This window comes from Zonotrichia albicollis, chromosome 15, assembly GCF_047830755.1.
Source record: "Zonotrichia albicollis isolate bZonAlb1 chromosome 15, bZonAlb1.hap1, whole genome shotgun sequence".
Classification (NCBI taxonomy): Eukaryota; Metazoa; Chordata; class Aves; order Passeriformes; family Passerellidae; genus Zonotrichia; species Zonotrichia albicollis.
The window spans coordinates 10779418-10792496 of NC_133833.1; the positions used below are offsets into that span (position 1 = coordinate 10779418).

The 13079-nt window shown below is 49.7% G+C and overlaps 1 protein-coding gene across 1 annotated transcript; it reads right to left on the reverse strand.

Annotated features, from left to right (window-relative positions):
• Positions 1-5975: 5975 nt before the first annotated feature.
• IRF1 (interferon regulatory factor 1) lies at positions 5976-12847 on the reverse strand. Its single transcript, XM_005483573.4, has 10 exons — positions 12688-12847; positions 11445-11536; positions 10372-10471; positions 10007-10183; positions 9645-9694; positions 9383-9518; positions 9085-9210; positions 8450-8493; positions 7500-7635; positions 5976-7043 (listed from the first exon to the last, which is right to left on the reverse strand). The coding sequence occupies exons 2-10, from the start codon at positions 11529-11531 to the stop codon at positions 6946-6948; spliced, it is 954 nt and encodes a 317-aa protein (XP_005483630.2). The 5' UTR covers positions 11532-11536; positions 12688-12847; the 3' UTR covers positions 5976-6945.
• Positions 12848-13079: the final 232 nt, after the last annotated feature.

The following is a 13079-nucleotide window of genomic DNA, read 5'->3' on the forward strand; positions in this document are numbered from 1 at the left end:
CTGTTTAATGTGAGTAAAATACTGGGGAGAAGTGAGCTGAGCTCTTCATTAGGGATGGGACTGAGGGGCTCAGCCTGTGCTTCCAGCAAAGCTCCTCATGTTTCTCTGTGGGAAGCCTTTTTGGGGGGTTACAGAAGCATGGGGTGAAACAGGCTAAGCAGGAGAAATCCCAGTAATGCTCCTCCAAAGCTTGCAGGATTGCACTGGGTAGGAATAAATCAGAGAATTATTATTTCTATGTGAAATATAGATGTCTAACATAGTTCACTTGCTGATTTTAAATATTGCCACGAGTAATCTATGCCATATCCCTCCAGAATTGTTAAAAACATGCTAAGAAGTAGCCTGTTCCACAAGGCTGGAACCCAGCACAGTCCCCACTCTGCTCCCTGCCTTCTCCAACAATAAAAATGGTGAAAACAAAGCTGTACCTGTCTGGACTTGTCTTCTCAGTTAGTTTCTGCTGCCTGAACACTGTTAGTGAAATCTTTGTAACATTAAGCTGATGAAAGAACAAACTCAGTGAAACATATTCTTGCAATGGAGATATTGAAACTGTGCATATTTAGTGGATATGCTGTGCTTCACCTGGCTCTTGTTATTTAATAGCTGATATGTGTAATGCTTGTGCTCAATTCAATTTGAACCAGGGCCAGTATTCTTATGCTGTTTGCTGTCCTTCATTGCCTGTGTTATCAATGCCAAACCACCCATGCTTTGAAAGGAGCAAAACCTCCAGCTATTTTCTGGTTGCCCAGAGTTCCTCAGCCCCTTCTCCTTCCTCCTCCCTTTGAGAACCTGCCTTTTGCCACTCCCTTGTTTTTGTGTTTTCAGCCATTGATCCATACAAACAGAACAAAGTCCTTCCCTCTGCCTGTGGCTGGCAGGCAGCTGTTTGTGCTCAGGCTGTTGTGCAGTGCTGCTGAAGCTGAATTCCCCTGGAAGGTCCCCAGAAGATGCTGGACACATCTTGGCTTGCCCCAGCTTTGATGCTGTGACCACAGTGTGCTGAGTGATGGAGAGCAAGCACAACAGGCAGGAGTCCTTGGCTGAAGTGTGACACCATTAGTGCAGGACAGGTGCTGAGCTCATCTGTGTCACTGAGCACCCAGCCTGTCCCCACAGCTCAGCCAACATGTTCTGCTGCTCTTCTGGCCCAGGGGCTGTGCCCTGGCAGCCTGGTGGGCACCAGCTCAGCCTCTGCTCCCTGCTGGAGCTGGGGGACCCTGGTGAGCTCTGGGCTGTGGCAGCTTCTCACCCTCCAGCCCACCTGACACCTCAGGCTGGCTGGGGCTGACTGCCAGGCCCTTCAAAGGCTCCTGGTGAGGTTTCTGTATGAATCATAAGCAAAATGAAGGGAGGGGATCATTCTGAAGCTAAAAAGGCTGAGGAGAGCTGCACTGTTTGTGTCAGCTGTCAGAAAGCAAGGAGAGGCTGGGTTTGCTGCCCTGTTTTCTCTGCAGATCTTATTCTTATAAGGAGATCCCTTATTCCTGGATATCTCCTGCTGTTCCCCAGTGCCTTGTGTTTGTGTTAGATTCACAGCCTCACACAGCAGAGCAGATGGTAGCTGCCTTGGTGCTGATGCAGACAGACCCTGGTAGCTTCTGGCATGGAGGTTTTGGTGGGATGGGTCACCTGATCTGCTCCTTGCCCAGTGCCTGGCCCTCCTCATCCCTGAGCCCTGTGGCTCCTGTCCATCTCCCACCTTCCTGTCATGCTGTGATCTGGCACTGCCCTTCCACCATGGCCAGTGGGTTGGGAATGTTGATGTCTGGCAGCCCTGAGTCCCTCATCCTGTGTGTGGCAACTCTGCTCATATCCAGCTGGGGACCAAATCCAGCAGGATGAGCAGATTTTCTAAGTTTTAGGCAATTTATGACTTCTGCTGGCTTGGGTTGATGTGCCTTTGAGAGTCCAGCATGGCAGTGTGTTCCATGCTCTTGTTGGAACTTTGGAAGGGGCCATGGGAAGTTTTCCCATTTTTCAGCTCCTCCTTTTTCTGGGGAAGCTGTGCCAGGACAGAGTGCATGGCAGGGAACCACGCTGGCTGCATTTACATCCTGACCTTATCAGGACAGATGAGACCAAAGGTTAGTGGGGAATGACATAGTGCAAGTACCTGGGATTACCTTGGTGCACTATGCTGCTTTTCTTGTTGCTTTTATTACTGCCTTGGGGGGTTTTGCACATAGAAGGGCTGGAGAGGAACAGGGATGAGTTAACAGTGAGAGAAATATTGAAGAGAATAGAAAAATGTGGGAGAAAAAACAACTGAAGTGCAGCACTGTGGTGGGAGAGGGTGCAGGCAGTGGACTGAATGGGTGAAAGGGAAAACACAACTGAGATACAGCTGGTCCATGAAAATGTGACTTTCCTCCCTATCTCCCTTTCTAGGAAAGATGTTTCCCCCTCTAAGCTCTAACACTAACTTTTCTACAGATAACATTTCTTTCCTTCTCTGAGAGAGGTTTTTGCCCTGAGGAAGTTTCTGTCTTTATCATGTTGTGTTTTTACAAACATGGGGGGAAATTGGGCCCTTGTGGAACTGGAGAGGAAGAATGATCCTCAATAGAGAGAAGTGTTTGTAGCCCAAGACATTTGGCTGCTTTCTAAGCAATAGTTTGCCTTTGCACCATAAATAAATATCCCACTGTTTTTGCAGTTATAAATTCATAGCTGTGGCACTGCTATCTATGCCAGGTGTGATATTGTAAATCATGTGACTACCTGGAAATGTGTATGATTATCAGGATTCAGTCATCTCAGCAAATAAAGGTGAAAGGATAAGAGCAGGATGACTTTCTGCTGCCTGGAAGGCAAAGTCTATGTGAGGTGAGGTGAGGTGCCACTCTCTGGGCAGCCAAGAGCCAGAGGCTTCCCCAGGCACTGCTGAGCCACTCACTGAGAACCCATTTGGACAAAAACTGGGGGCAAATCAACAACTCCTTGTGTACAGATCTCAGATTTTCCATGGGGAAAGCTTCAGTTGCCAGATGTGTGAGATCCTGCCTCTGCAGCCCTGAAACCTCTGCTGGCATAGGGCAGCTGCCGCTTCCAGCTGAGTGCAGGATGCTGCAGGGCAGGGTCTGTGCTTGGGCTGCTGCAGGGCTTCCCTGCATACAGCATGTGGGATTTTGCCTGACACTACTTCAGGAAGTTTTGTCCTGCTGATGGCCTAAGGCTCCAAAGCTAAATAAACTGATTTTTTGGTTTGTTTTTGAATGGTTTCAAAGCTCACAAATGAGCTGCAGCCAGTGATGGTGTAAGGGTGGGGTAGGTGATGGAAACCCTTCCAAGCCTGCAGCAGTAGCTCATTTCCTAAATGCCCAGTGATTACACAACGACTCCTTTTTTTGTCCACCTCAGAGAAGTTATCTTTATTTTTGCAACAGCTGCACTGCCTGTAGATCTTTCTCTCTGTCATGCAAGGTTCATGGCACAAGAACCTTCTTGTCCTTTGAGCCCTGTCCATAGGAACCTTCCTTTATTGCTCTGGCTGGGTTTGAAAGGGCTGAGCAGCTCTCCCCAGGGACCTGCTCTGCTGTGATGTGAACACTTCACAGGTGAATTTAGCTGTGTGCATAGGGCAGGTGAAAACAGCTCTTATTCCAACAAAATAAGAGTTGGGTTTATGAAGAGTTTGCTGGGTTTGTGAAGATCTTGATTAGGATAGGCAAGGTCAGAGAAATCCAGAGTCAGGGTTTAAAACTGTTTCTGTCACACAGCCTGTGCAGGGATTTAGTGCTAAAGAGCTGATGATGCTCCTGTGTGTACAGGTAGCCTGAAAGTCTCTTTAGTTGGTTCTGCAAGTCCCACCTGCCCTGGAGGTGATGGAGGAGCAGTCAGGCACCAACTCAGCACAGCAGCCCCAAGTCCCCCCCTCCTGAGCTGGAGAGCACCACTCTGTTTTCTTCCCCTCCCAAAGAGTTCAAAACAACCACACTGACAATATATACCTGGGGTAGAATTTATCCATCCAGATGCTTCAATAGCTGAATAACTACCAAATTCTGTCCTGGGACTTCACCACTTTCACTGGTAAAATACCCAACATGCAGTCAGACATGCAGCTACCTTGGCAGGCAACAAGGGAAAGCACTTCCAACATCCTGGTAAAATAGTCTAGGGGCATGTCTCTGGTCCCTGGCTGTGAAGCACTTGCTGCTGCTTTATTCTATTCCCAAAACTTTCTCTAACCTTTTATCTGTGAACATTTCAATGCTGGGGTGGGGTTTTTTTGCATGGAGAAGTATATTTGTGAAAAGCATGCCCCTTTTAATGCATGAATGGGTGAATCAATCTCTACCTTATTTTTAGCAATGCTTGCATCATAGAAAGTTTCCCATCTCTCTCCTGCCCCCTCCCCCACGTGTGGTAAACTTGCAAGGGCTCTCAAACCTGATTTCCTCCTCGTGCTGCTGGTGCTGAGCTGGGCTCCTGTCCCAGGGCTGGAGGTGGCTCTGGGCCTGCAGCCCCACGTTCTTTCCCTGCTGGGAGCTGCTGCTGCAGCTGGCCAGGACACAAATCTGGTCATGGAATCATGGAATCATCAAATGCTTTGGGCTGGAAGGGACCCTAAAGATCATTTTTCTCCAACCTGCCATGGGCTTGGACACCTTTCATTATCCCAGGTTGTTCCAAGCCCCTCTCAGCCTGGCCTTGAGCACTCCCAGGGATGGGGCAGCCACAGCTGCTCTGGACAGCCTGTGCCAGGGCCTCAGCACCCTCCAGGGCCAGGAATTCCTTCCCAGGGTCTAATCAGTCCAACCCTACCCTGTGTCAGTCTGTAGCCATGTCCCTTGTCCTGTCACTGCCTGCCCAAGTTAAAAGTTGCTCTCCGTCTCTTTTATAAGCTCACTTTAAACACTGGGAGGCTGAGACTCTGGTGGGTGATTGCTTTGCTCATGCACAAAATGTTCCTGCTCTAGACCTGCAGGATTTTAGGTGTGTGTGATTTAAGGCAGCCCAGGGCTCAGGGATTCCCAACACAGGGACCTTCAGGGAGTGTGGCAGCTCTGCAGGACAGCATGGTCCCAGCCACACTCCCAGTCTCCTGCAGGGCCTGCCTGAGCTCACCAGGAGCTGCTCTGTGCCCAAGGTGCCTCCTGGGCTGCCAGGGAGGGCTGGTTAATGATTCACATGACAAAGGGACCCCCCCAGGCTGCCCCTGCACTTCACTGGGCTGGATTTGAGACCCATGACCTGGCACTCAGTCTTCCCTCTTCCCTCAGTGAGCTCTCAGCTGTCCCTGCCCCGCAGGTCAGTGCAGCAAAGCCTGTGCCAAAGGCAGTAGGAAATGTCCTCTTTGTTCCAGCCCCTTGGGCTGGGTCTTCCTCTCCTGCAGCCCAATATTCTCCTTGGCTCTGGCCCAGAAAATGAAGTTATTTCCCCAGAGCCAGCACAGCAGAGGGGTTTTCCAGGCAGAGTCTGTGCCTGTGGCTCTCACACACTGCCTCAGCCTCACTTGTATCCAAGTACACATGATGCAATGATGTTAGACCCTTACAGCATGAAGTACAGCAAATGAATCAAATATTCAGGGGAAAACCAGCTTGCTTTCCCCTTGCCTTCTGAATTGTGCCTGTGCTCTCTTTTCAGGCAGACCTGAGGTCTTTAACTAGGCCTTCACTGCTGCTCTGGTACCAAAGCCAGGGTTCTGCTGATAGAACACACAGAGCAGGACTTGCTGTACAGGACTTTTCAGCACAGCCTTGCTCTGAGCCAGGTCTGAGCTGCAGATCATGGCAAGCACAAACCAACCACCAGCACCAGGGCTCTCCTTCCCTGCCATGTGGGATTCCACCCACCAGCTGCACTTGGAAGAGGCTGGGGGGTAGAGCAAACTAAATTCTTTGTGTTTTCATGAGTCATGAAAAAACCCCTCCAACTGTCTCAAGAGTGCATCTGTTTGGGTGTTTTCAAGGAAGCTGGAATGCATCCTCAGAGCTCTTCCACGAGAAAAAGTAAACATGTCATATATAAAACATTTTATTAAACAACATTTTATACAACACTTTATATACAAAAATAAAATGTACATGAAAAATAATCTTTTCCAGCTTAGTGATTTGATTCCTATCTATTACACACACACACACACACACATTAGAACCTCTTCCATCCAGCACTTGCCTGCATATGCTGATCCAGAGGATCTGTGGGATGTTACAGCTTGTGTGCAGTACTGGAGGAATCCCCACAGAGTGCCAGAAGGAATCTACAAAAGGCATGGTAAAAATAAAGAGCTCTGCCCCTATCAGTGCAAAATTGTTCCATGCAGCAGCTCTTGAACTCCTCTGGGGAAAGGGACCAGGCATGTCTATGGAGAGAGCATCCTAGGAGTGCACCTGGGGAATGGACTAAGGTGGAAGCAAAGCCTAAACTGAATCTTCACATTTTAGTGGTCTATTTACAGAGTTGAAGGGTCTGAAAGATGAACTATGTGATGGAGTAAATCAAAGAAGAGATGGTCCATTAGCCTAATTTTTCTCCAGAAGTGTAATGACAGTTAAGCTCAACGTCACCAGTGTTGCACAGGTAAGCAGCAATCAGAACTAACAGTCAGAGACTTGTCTGCAGTGTCTCCCGTAAGCACTCTGTGGGTAAAGTGCTCATCCCAGCACACAGGGGGAGGATGGTAACCTGCTCCCCAGGCCTGTAGCACCCCACCAGGCCAGGCTCCATGGCACAGTGACATTCCAGCAGCAGCGAGGTGGGAGCTGCAGCTGAGCACCTTGAGCACCAGAGTCCTGCCAGCGAGATGGGCTCCTTGTGAACATTGATCGTGGTGGTTCTCATGCTACCTCTTCCAGGCCTACAGTTAAACGGAATACAAAAGCCACTTTCCTCCTTCAGTCAGTAACAAAAAAATTTCTTCCATTCTCTCCACACTTGTTGAAGCTTTGATCCAAGAGCAGTTTGTGGTTGGAGGAAGCCAAGGGTTTACAATCCACAGGGAATGACTTGCATGGTTGGCCTCACTGTGTCCAGCCAGGAGAGGTCTAGGTTTTTCTGGTCATAGAACCTGAAATCCATCTCTCCTAGAGAAAAGGAACCAAGTATGGGCACTGAATTAATGCAGCAAGAGCAAAATAGTGTATAGATATATTAAAAATAAATATCAAAAATGGAAAGATTTCTCAGATGAGATTAAATACTTTAGACTATTCTTTTCCTAAAACACATCAAACACTTTCTATTAAATTGTTTCATTTTAGCTATTGCTAGAGGGAATTCTACAGTTATATTCCAAGGAGTTCCTGAAAGCTGACCTAACCTACACATATATAACCCTGAAATCTGCAGGCTTTGCTTACTGGAGGTGTTTTTGACTCTTCCTTTTTATCAACAAATTCCTTACAGCCTTCCAGCAGGCTGCTTGGGAATCTCAGAGCACAAGGATGCTGAATTCCACCATTTCCTTTGCTGCCTCCCAGTCGGTGCCTTACCAGCATCCCCCTGTGGCCCTGGCTGTCAGGGCAGCCCAGGAGCTGTACCTGATGTGGTGTCAATGTCCCCTTCCTGCTCCCTGTAGCCGTAGGTGCTGCACAGGCTCTGGGTGCCTGACTCGTTGGTCAGAAAGCCTTTCCCCCCAATGCTGGTGCTGTGCCAGTCCTGGGCTGGTCCAAGCAGCTGCAAGAGAACAAGGAGATGGTAAAAACTGCTCCTTCCTGCTGTGGGTGCAATGGTTACTTAACATTAATCAGAAGACAGGGAAGCAATAAGATCAAGTTCTATTTTCTCGTGCTAAGTTATATAAAACTTGTTTTGTCAGTTTAAAAAAAAAAAAAGTTCATGCAAAACAGCAAGGGCTGGAGCACAATTTCATCTCTTCCTATCTTATCAGTGGGATGAGCGTGACATGTCTGGAAATGCAGATTAGGAGCTCAAGATGTCAGAGGTGGAGGGAAGGGCAAAACTGAAAAGTCCAGAGGATCATTGCAGACCCTCATACAACAACCTGAGAGCAAGGAAATGGCCTCAAGTTGTTCCAAGGGAAGTTTATATTGGGTGTTAGGGAAGAAATCTTCATGGAAAGGATTGTCAAGCATTGGAACAGGCTGTCCAGGGAAGTGGTGGACTCATCATCCCTGGAATTGTTCAAAAAGTGATGATATGGCACCTGAGGACATGGTTTAATGAACATGGTGGTGGTGCTGAGCTGATGATTGGACATTAATGGTTCTGTGATTCTATGAACCTCTAGTCCTAGCAGTACTCAGTAACTTCCTCTGACTTTCTCATGAAGGGTAAATATTTCCATTGGTGTGTCCTCTCCAGTTCATGTTTGCAAAGCAGCTTTCTTTCTATTTTTAATTTTTCAGGCTTCCTCATTAAGAAAGAGTATGTTCAGCTCACATGAGACTGGATCAGATACCTGCTTCCCTTTCTTGGTACAAACATCAACTTTGGACAACTTTATTCTGACCAGAAAAGCTGCTTTTACCTTAAAAATATCCTGATTTATTTCCTCTTCATCTTCGTCTGTGACTGTTTTGTAAGCACATAAAAAAAAAAGGGAAGAAAACATAGATGTCAAGTTTTAGCCCTCATACTTCTGCTTCTTCACCACCAAACCTGCTTCATATTCCCTTGTCACACAACATGACCACTTTTTATTCACCCCAGACTCCTCACAGCCCTTCATCTATGATGCTCTTTAACAACTGCATGTGGAGGTGCAGGGCTCCAGCCAGCTCTGATGCCTCCCCAGGGCTCAACAGAGCAGAGCCCACTTGTTGTGGAAAGTGATGGGAGGAAGATGATTTGCACCCCCAGTGAAGAATCACTCTGATCTATCCACGTTAATTATTTATTTCAGTGGCAAACATGGCTACCTCCACCATCTCTGCTGGAGCAGGAGGCATTTCAGACCCATGGGTAGGTGGCATGTGCCAGCTCTTCCCTTCTGGAAGAGCTGGTTGGTTTGGTAACTCCAAATTCCCAAAATCTATCAGGTGGGGGTTGTTTTTTCTACAAGGTAGCTCTTGTTTCTCCTGCTGGCCCAGGCCCTCCTTCATCCTGCTGCCTTGCCTCCAGCAGAGCAGTGAAAGACTGGGCTGGGAAAAAGGAAATGCTCACCCTCTGAGGAGGAAGCCAGGGGAGACACCTGGAGCTGGTAGAGGTCGTTGGTGCTGTCAGCCATGGTCACCTCCATTGGAGGCCTCCAGTCGCTCAGGGAGCCGCTCACCTCGCAGGAGGACAGGTCTGTGGGGGCACCAGGGTTGGCACTCACAGGACAGACAGACAGACAGACAGCCCTCCTTCCTCCCTGCCAGGGTGGCACTGCAGCTGCCCCAGCCCCAGGACTCATCTTGGACCGTGGGTTTAGCACAAATGGCATTTTCCACCCTGCTCAGCCCTGAACCCTTTGTCTCACCTAAGGTGATGGCTGTGCTCTCCACCTCCACTTCCTGCCCTGCATAGTCGTGAATGGTGTAGCCACTGTGGTCATCTGGCAGAGGAGTGTTGGTTAAGCTTTCTGCTGACTCTTTCAGCCTTTTCTCTTCATAGCACTGAAAACAAGGGTAAGGCATGAAAGACTTGTCTAAGAACGTGCAAGTTCCCATATGAAAAAAGTTAAGAAAGAAAACCACCAAAACCTCTAGCTTCTAAAGCTGCCTCTACAGACACATACATACCTTTCTCTTGCTCTTGTTTCTTGCCTCTCTTGAAGACTTTGACTTCCTTTCTGTGAAATAAAATAAGACAAATGTGAGAAAAGGCTGCACATTTTAGGCAAGTGTGAGCTTTACAGCCTTGAAACCTGCTCAGCAAGCTCAACTACTGCCACCATCACCAGCCAGACCCCTGACCCCCTGATGCTGCCTTTGGGCATGTTTAAGGAATTTGGGATAAAATGAACTGTTTCTACAAGCTGTTCCCAGAAATGCCCAGTGAGCAAGCCCAGTAGCACCAGTGCTACCAACAGGTCAGTCTCCCCCTGCTCACACAGAGCAGGACCTTTAAGAGCTGTTTAAGCAGTGGGTTGCCAAGGGTTTACCTTTCTTCTGGTGCTTTGTCAAGGGTGGTAGCATCCTGTAAACCCTGACAGCACTGGAGCCCTTGTTGATGCTTTTATCCTTCACTTCTTCAATGTCAGGCAGGGAATTCATGGCACAGCGGAAATTTGCCTTCCAGGTTTTTGGATCAGGATCTTTCTCACCTTCTTTATACCTTCCTATAAATAAGAGATGGGTTGTGTATTTTAGACTTCCCAGTGCTGGTTTTTCCCATGAAAAGATGCCAACATTCTCCTTTCTAACACATATACTAATAGTTAATCTAACTACCAGTGTAAGGCAAGGCAAAAGAAAGCCTTGCTCAAGCCAGTCATGTGAGTGATGGGAATGCAAAGGCAGCACCCACCTGTGTGAATGGCCCAGCTCCTGAAAAGGCAGGCATCCTTCTCCATGTCCCAGCCATGCTTAGCTGCGTGTTTCCATGGGATTTGGAAGATCCTCTTATCCTGAAATTTAACCAATAGAGGTTTGAATTAAAAAGGAAATGTCACATGCCAGTTTGGAATAATGCATTTAATCAGAGTTCTCAGGTGCAGTTCAGAAATGTTCTAACACCCCCTGCTCTGTATTTTAGAGCAGGAGGGTTATAACTATTGGCATATAACTACAGTGGCTATTTAATCTATCTTTTAATTAAATAGCCATGGTTCCACCTATTTTGTTCATGGCATTTAAGGCTTTTTATGATTTCTGAAATTGGGAAAAAAACCCAAAGGTACTACAATACAGTAGAAGTGAGCAATATTATCAGTTTTATCTCCAAATAATTTCAATACATTGCATCAAACCTATTAGTATTTTCTAAATAATAACATTTTTTCTAGATAAACTTTGTCAGAGAATCCCCTTTTTTAAGTTGCCCATAATATCCTGCAGAAATCCTACAAAAAATGTAGCTTAAATATCCTCTTGGGGTAGATATGGAAACTCCAGAGACTTGGTTCAATAAGCTCAATGATCTCGACCTGGTAACACCTACCAGGTAACAGGGATATGCCTTACAGAATAAAAAAATGCAACATTTCTTCCAGGCAGGATCTTAAAAATGGAAGCAACTGGAGTGTAACAGCAGCTGCTTATCTGGAACAGGAGGTGACTTGGCTCAATGAGCAGCAGGAGTTAAAAGAGATTTTGAAGGTTTCTTCATTCTCCAACATACCCAGAATGCTTTCATTGCAATTTATCATTCCCCTCCTGGGAATTTTCTGAGGGAAAAATGGAACTACTCCACTGTGTACCAAGCAGAGCTATCTTTTCTGCAAACAAAAGCTGTTGCTTTTTAAGCATAATGCTGGCAGGTTTTCTTCATGTCTTTTCCTTTATGATCTTGACTCGTGTTTAGTGTCATTTAAGAACAAGGAATATTAATGCTATACAAGTAGTACTACTAATGATGTTAATAGTACAAAGCAGCCTCACCTTGTTAATCCATATCAGTCCAGGTATTTGATTGGAATCAATCTGCATTTCCAACCACGGCCTCATGCGCATTCTTGACACCGGCATGTTGGCTGTGCAAGGAGTGACAAACAGGTCAGACAAACTCTCATCGCAGTTTTAACACTCTGCAGCGTCGCCCCTCCCATGCCGCCTGTGCTCAGCACCACCACTGTGCTACCGAGAGCCACTTTTCAGAGTCTAAACTCGCTCAGTGCCTCTCAGCCTCTCCTGGAGGGAAGCGCTTCCTGCTCCGCCTGGCTCGGCTCCAAAGCAGGGCTCAGGTTTGGAATTCGGCGGAGGGGCCGATGGCAGCACTGGGTGCTCAGCCCGTGCTGCGTGGGGAGCTCGGCTGGGACCGCTCAGGCCTGGGGAGCCCGATGCCGAGCCCATTTCCGAGCCCGTTCTGGGTCCCGCCAGCAGCGCCACCGGGTGCGGGTGTGTCCCCCCGCTCCACAGCCACTGACTGCAAAATCCTCTCCTAAAAAGTTTATTATTAATTAAGTTGCGCAAGGCAGGGGCAGCGGTGCTGCTGCAGGTGGGGATCCCCAGTCCCACCGCGACCCGTCCCGAGCAGCGCCGCGAGCACCGGCCCTCCCGGCGCTTCCTTCGCACAAATAATTTCCTGTTTGCGGTGTTTTCCCAAGACACACGGCCCAAGATAGCCCCAAGATCGCGTTACTAACTTTCACCAGCAACCCGCTCGGTGGAGTGCCGGAGAGAGCCCGCCCCGGGCCAGGGTGCGCCAAGAGCTGCCCCGAGCAGCGGGGCTCGGGCCGCCCGCTCCGCTCCGCCGGGGCTCAGCGGCCGAGAGGAGCCGAGCCCGGCCCCGCGGCTCCGCACGGACAGCCCGGCCCGGCCCAGCCTGTCCCCCGGGGCTTGTGCTGCCCGCTGGACGATGCGCGGTGCCCACCCCGCCGGCTGCGGGGCAGTGCCCCCGCTCCGCCTCCACAACTGCTCCGCTCACTGGGGCTGGCGCTGCCGCCTCTCGAGCAGCGGAGCTCAGCGGCGCCGAGCCCCTGGCACCGCTCCCAGGGACCCTGCGGGGCGCCTGCCTTCCCCTGGAGCCTCCGTGCTGCGCACAGCGGGGACGAGCCGCGGACGGGATAAGACAGGATGGGATGGGATAGGGTAGGATAAGATGGGATGGGACAAGGTAGATAGAACAGGATAGGATGGGAAAGGGTGGATAGAATAGGATGGGATAGGTTGGAGCAGGACCCACCTGCTGTGCCCTGCAGTGCCGAGCTGTGGCTCTCCGGCAGACGCGCACCCTCCGCCCGCCGCCCGGCTCTGGCAGCCGCGGGCCGCGCCCGCGGGTATAACGCGGCGGCTCCGGGATTCCCCGCGCCCGGGCCCGGCCGCCGCCCGGCCAATCCGCGCCGCCGCCAGGGGTGGACGCGCCCGTCATTGGCGGCCGCCGCGGCATCACTTCGGGGAAATCACGCTGTTGTAGCACCAGCGGCTCGGGGGGCGCGGCTCCCCCGCTGCCGGGCCCGCCCCGCCCGCCCGCGCTTCCCCGCCGGATCCTGCGCCGCCCGGGATCCAGCGCCGAGCCCCTGTCCCAACGAGGGAGCCACTGTCTGTGCCGTGGAGTGTTCTAGTCCCTGTCCCACC

Excerpts from the sequence above, each read along its gene's own strand:
- IRF1 (XM_005483573.4), bottom strand. The coding sequence starts at position 11,531 with ATGCCGGTGTCAAGAATGCGCATGAGGCCGTGGTTGGAAATGCAGATT. Across the intron at positions 9,695-10,006 it reads GACAAAGCACCAGAAGAAAG|AAAGGAAGTCAAAGTCTTCA; the intron begins GTAAACCCTTGG and ends TTTATTTCACAG. Across the intron at positions 8,494-9,084 it reads CCTGGCTTCCTCCTCAGAGG|TCACAGACGAAGATGAAGAG; the intron begins GTGAGCATTTCC and ends CTTACAAAACAG.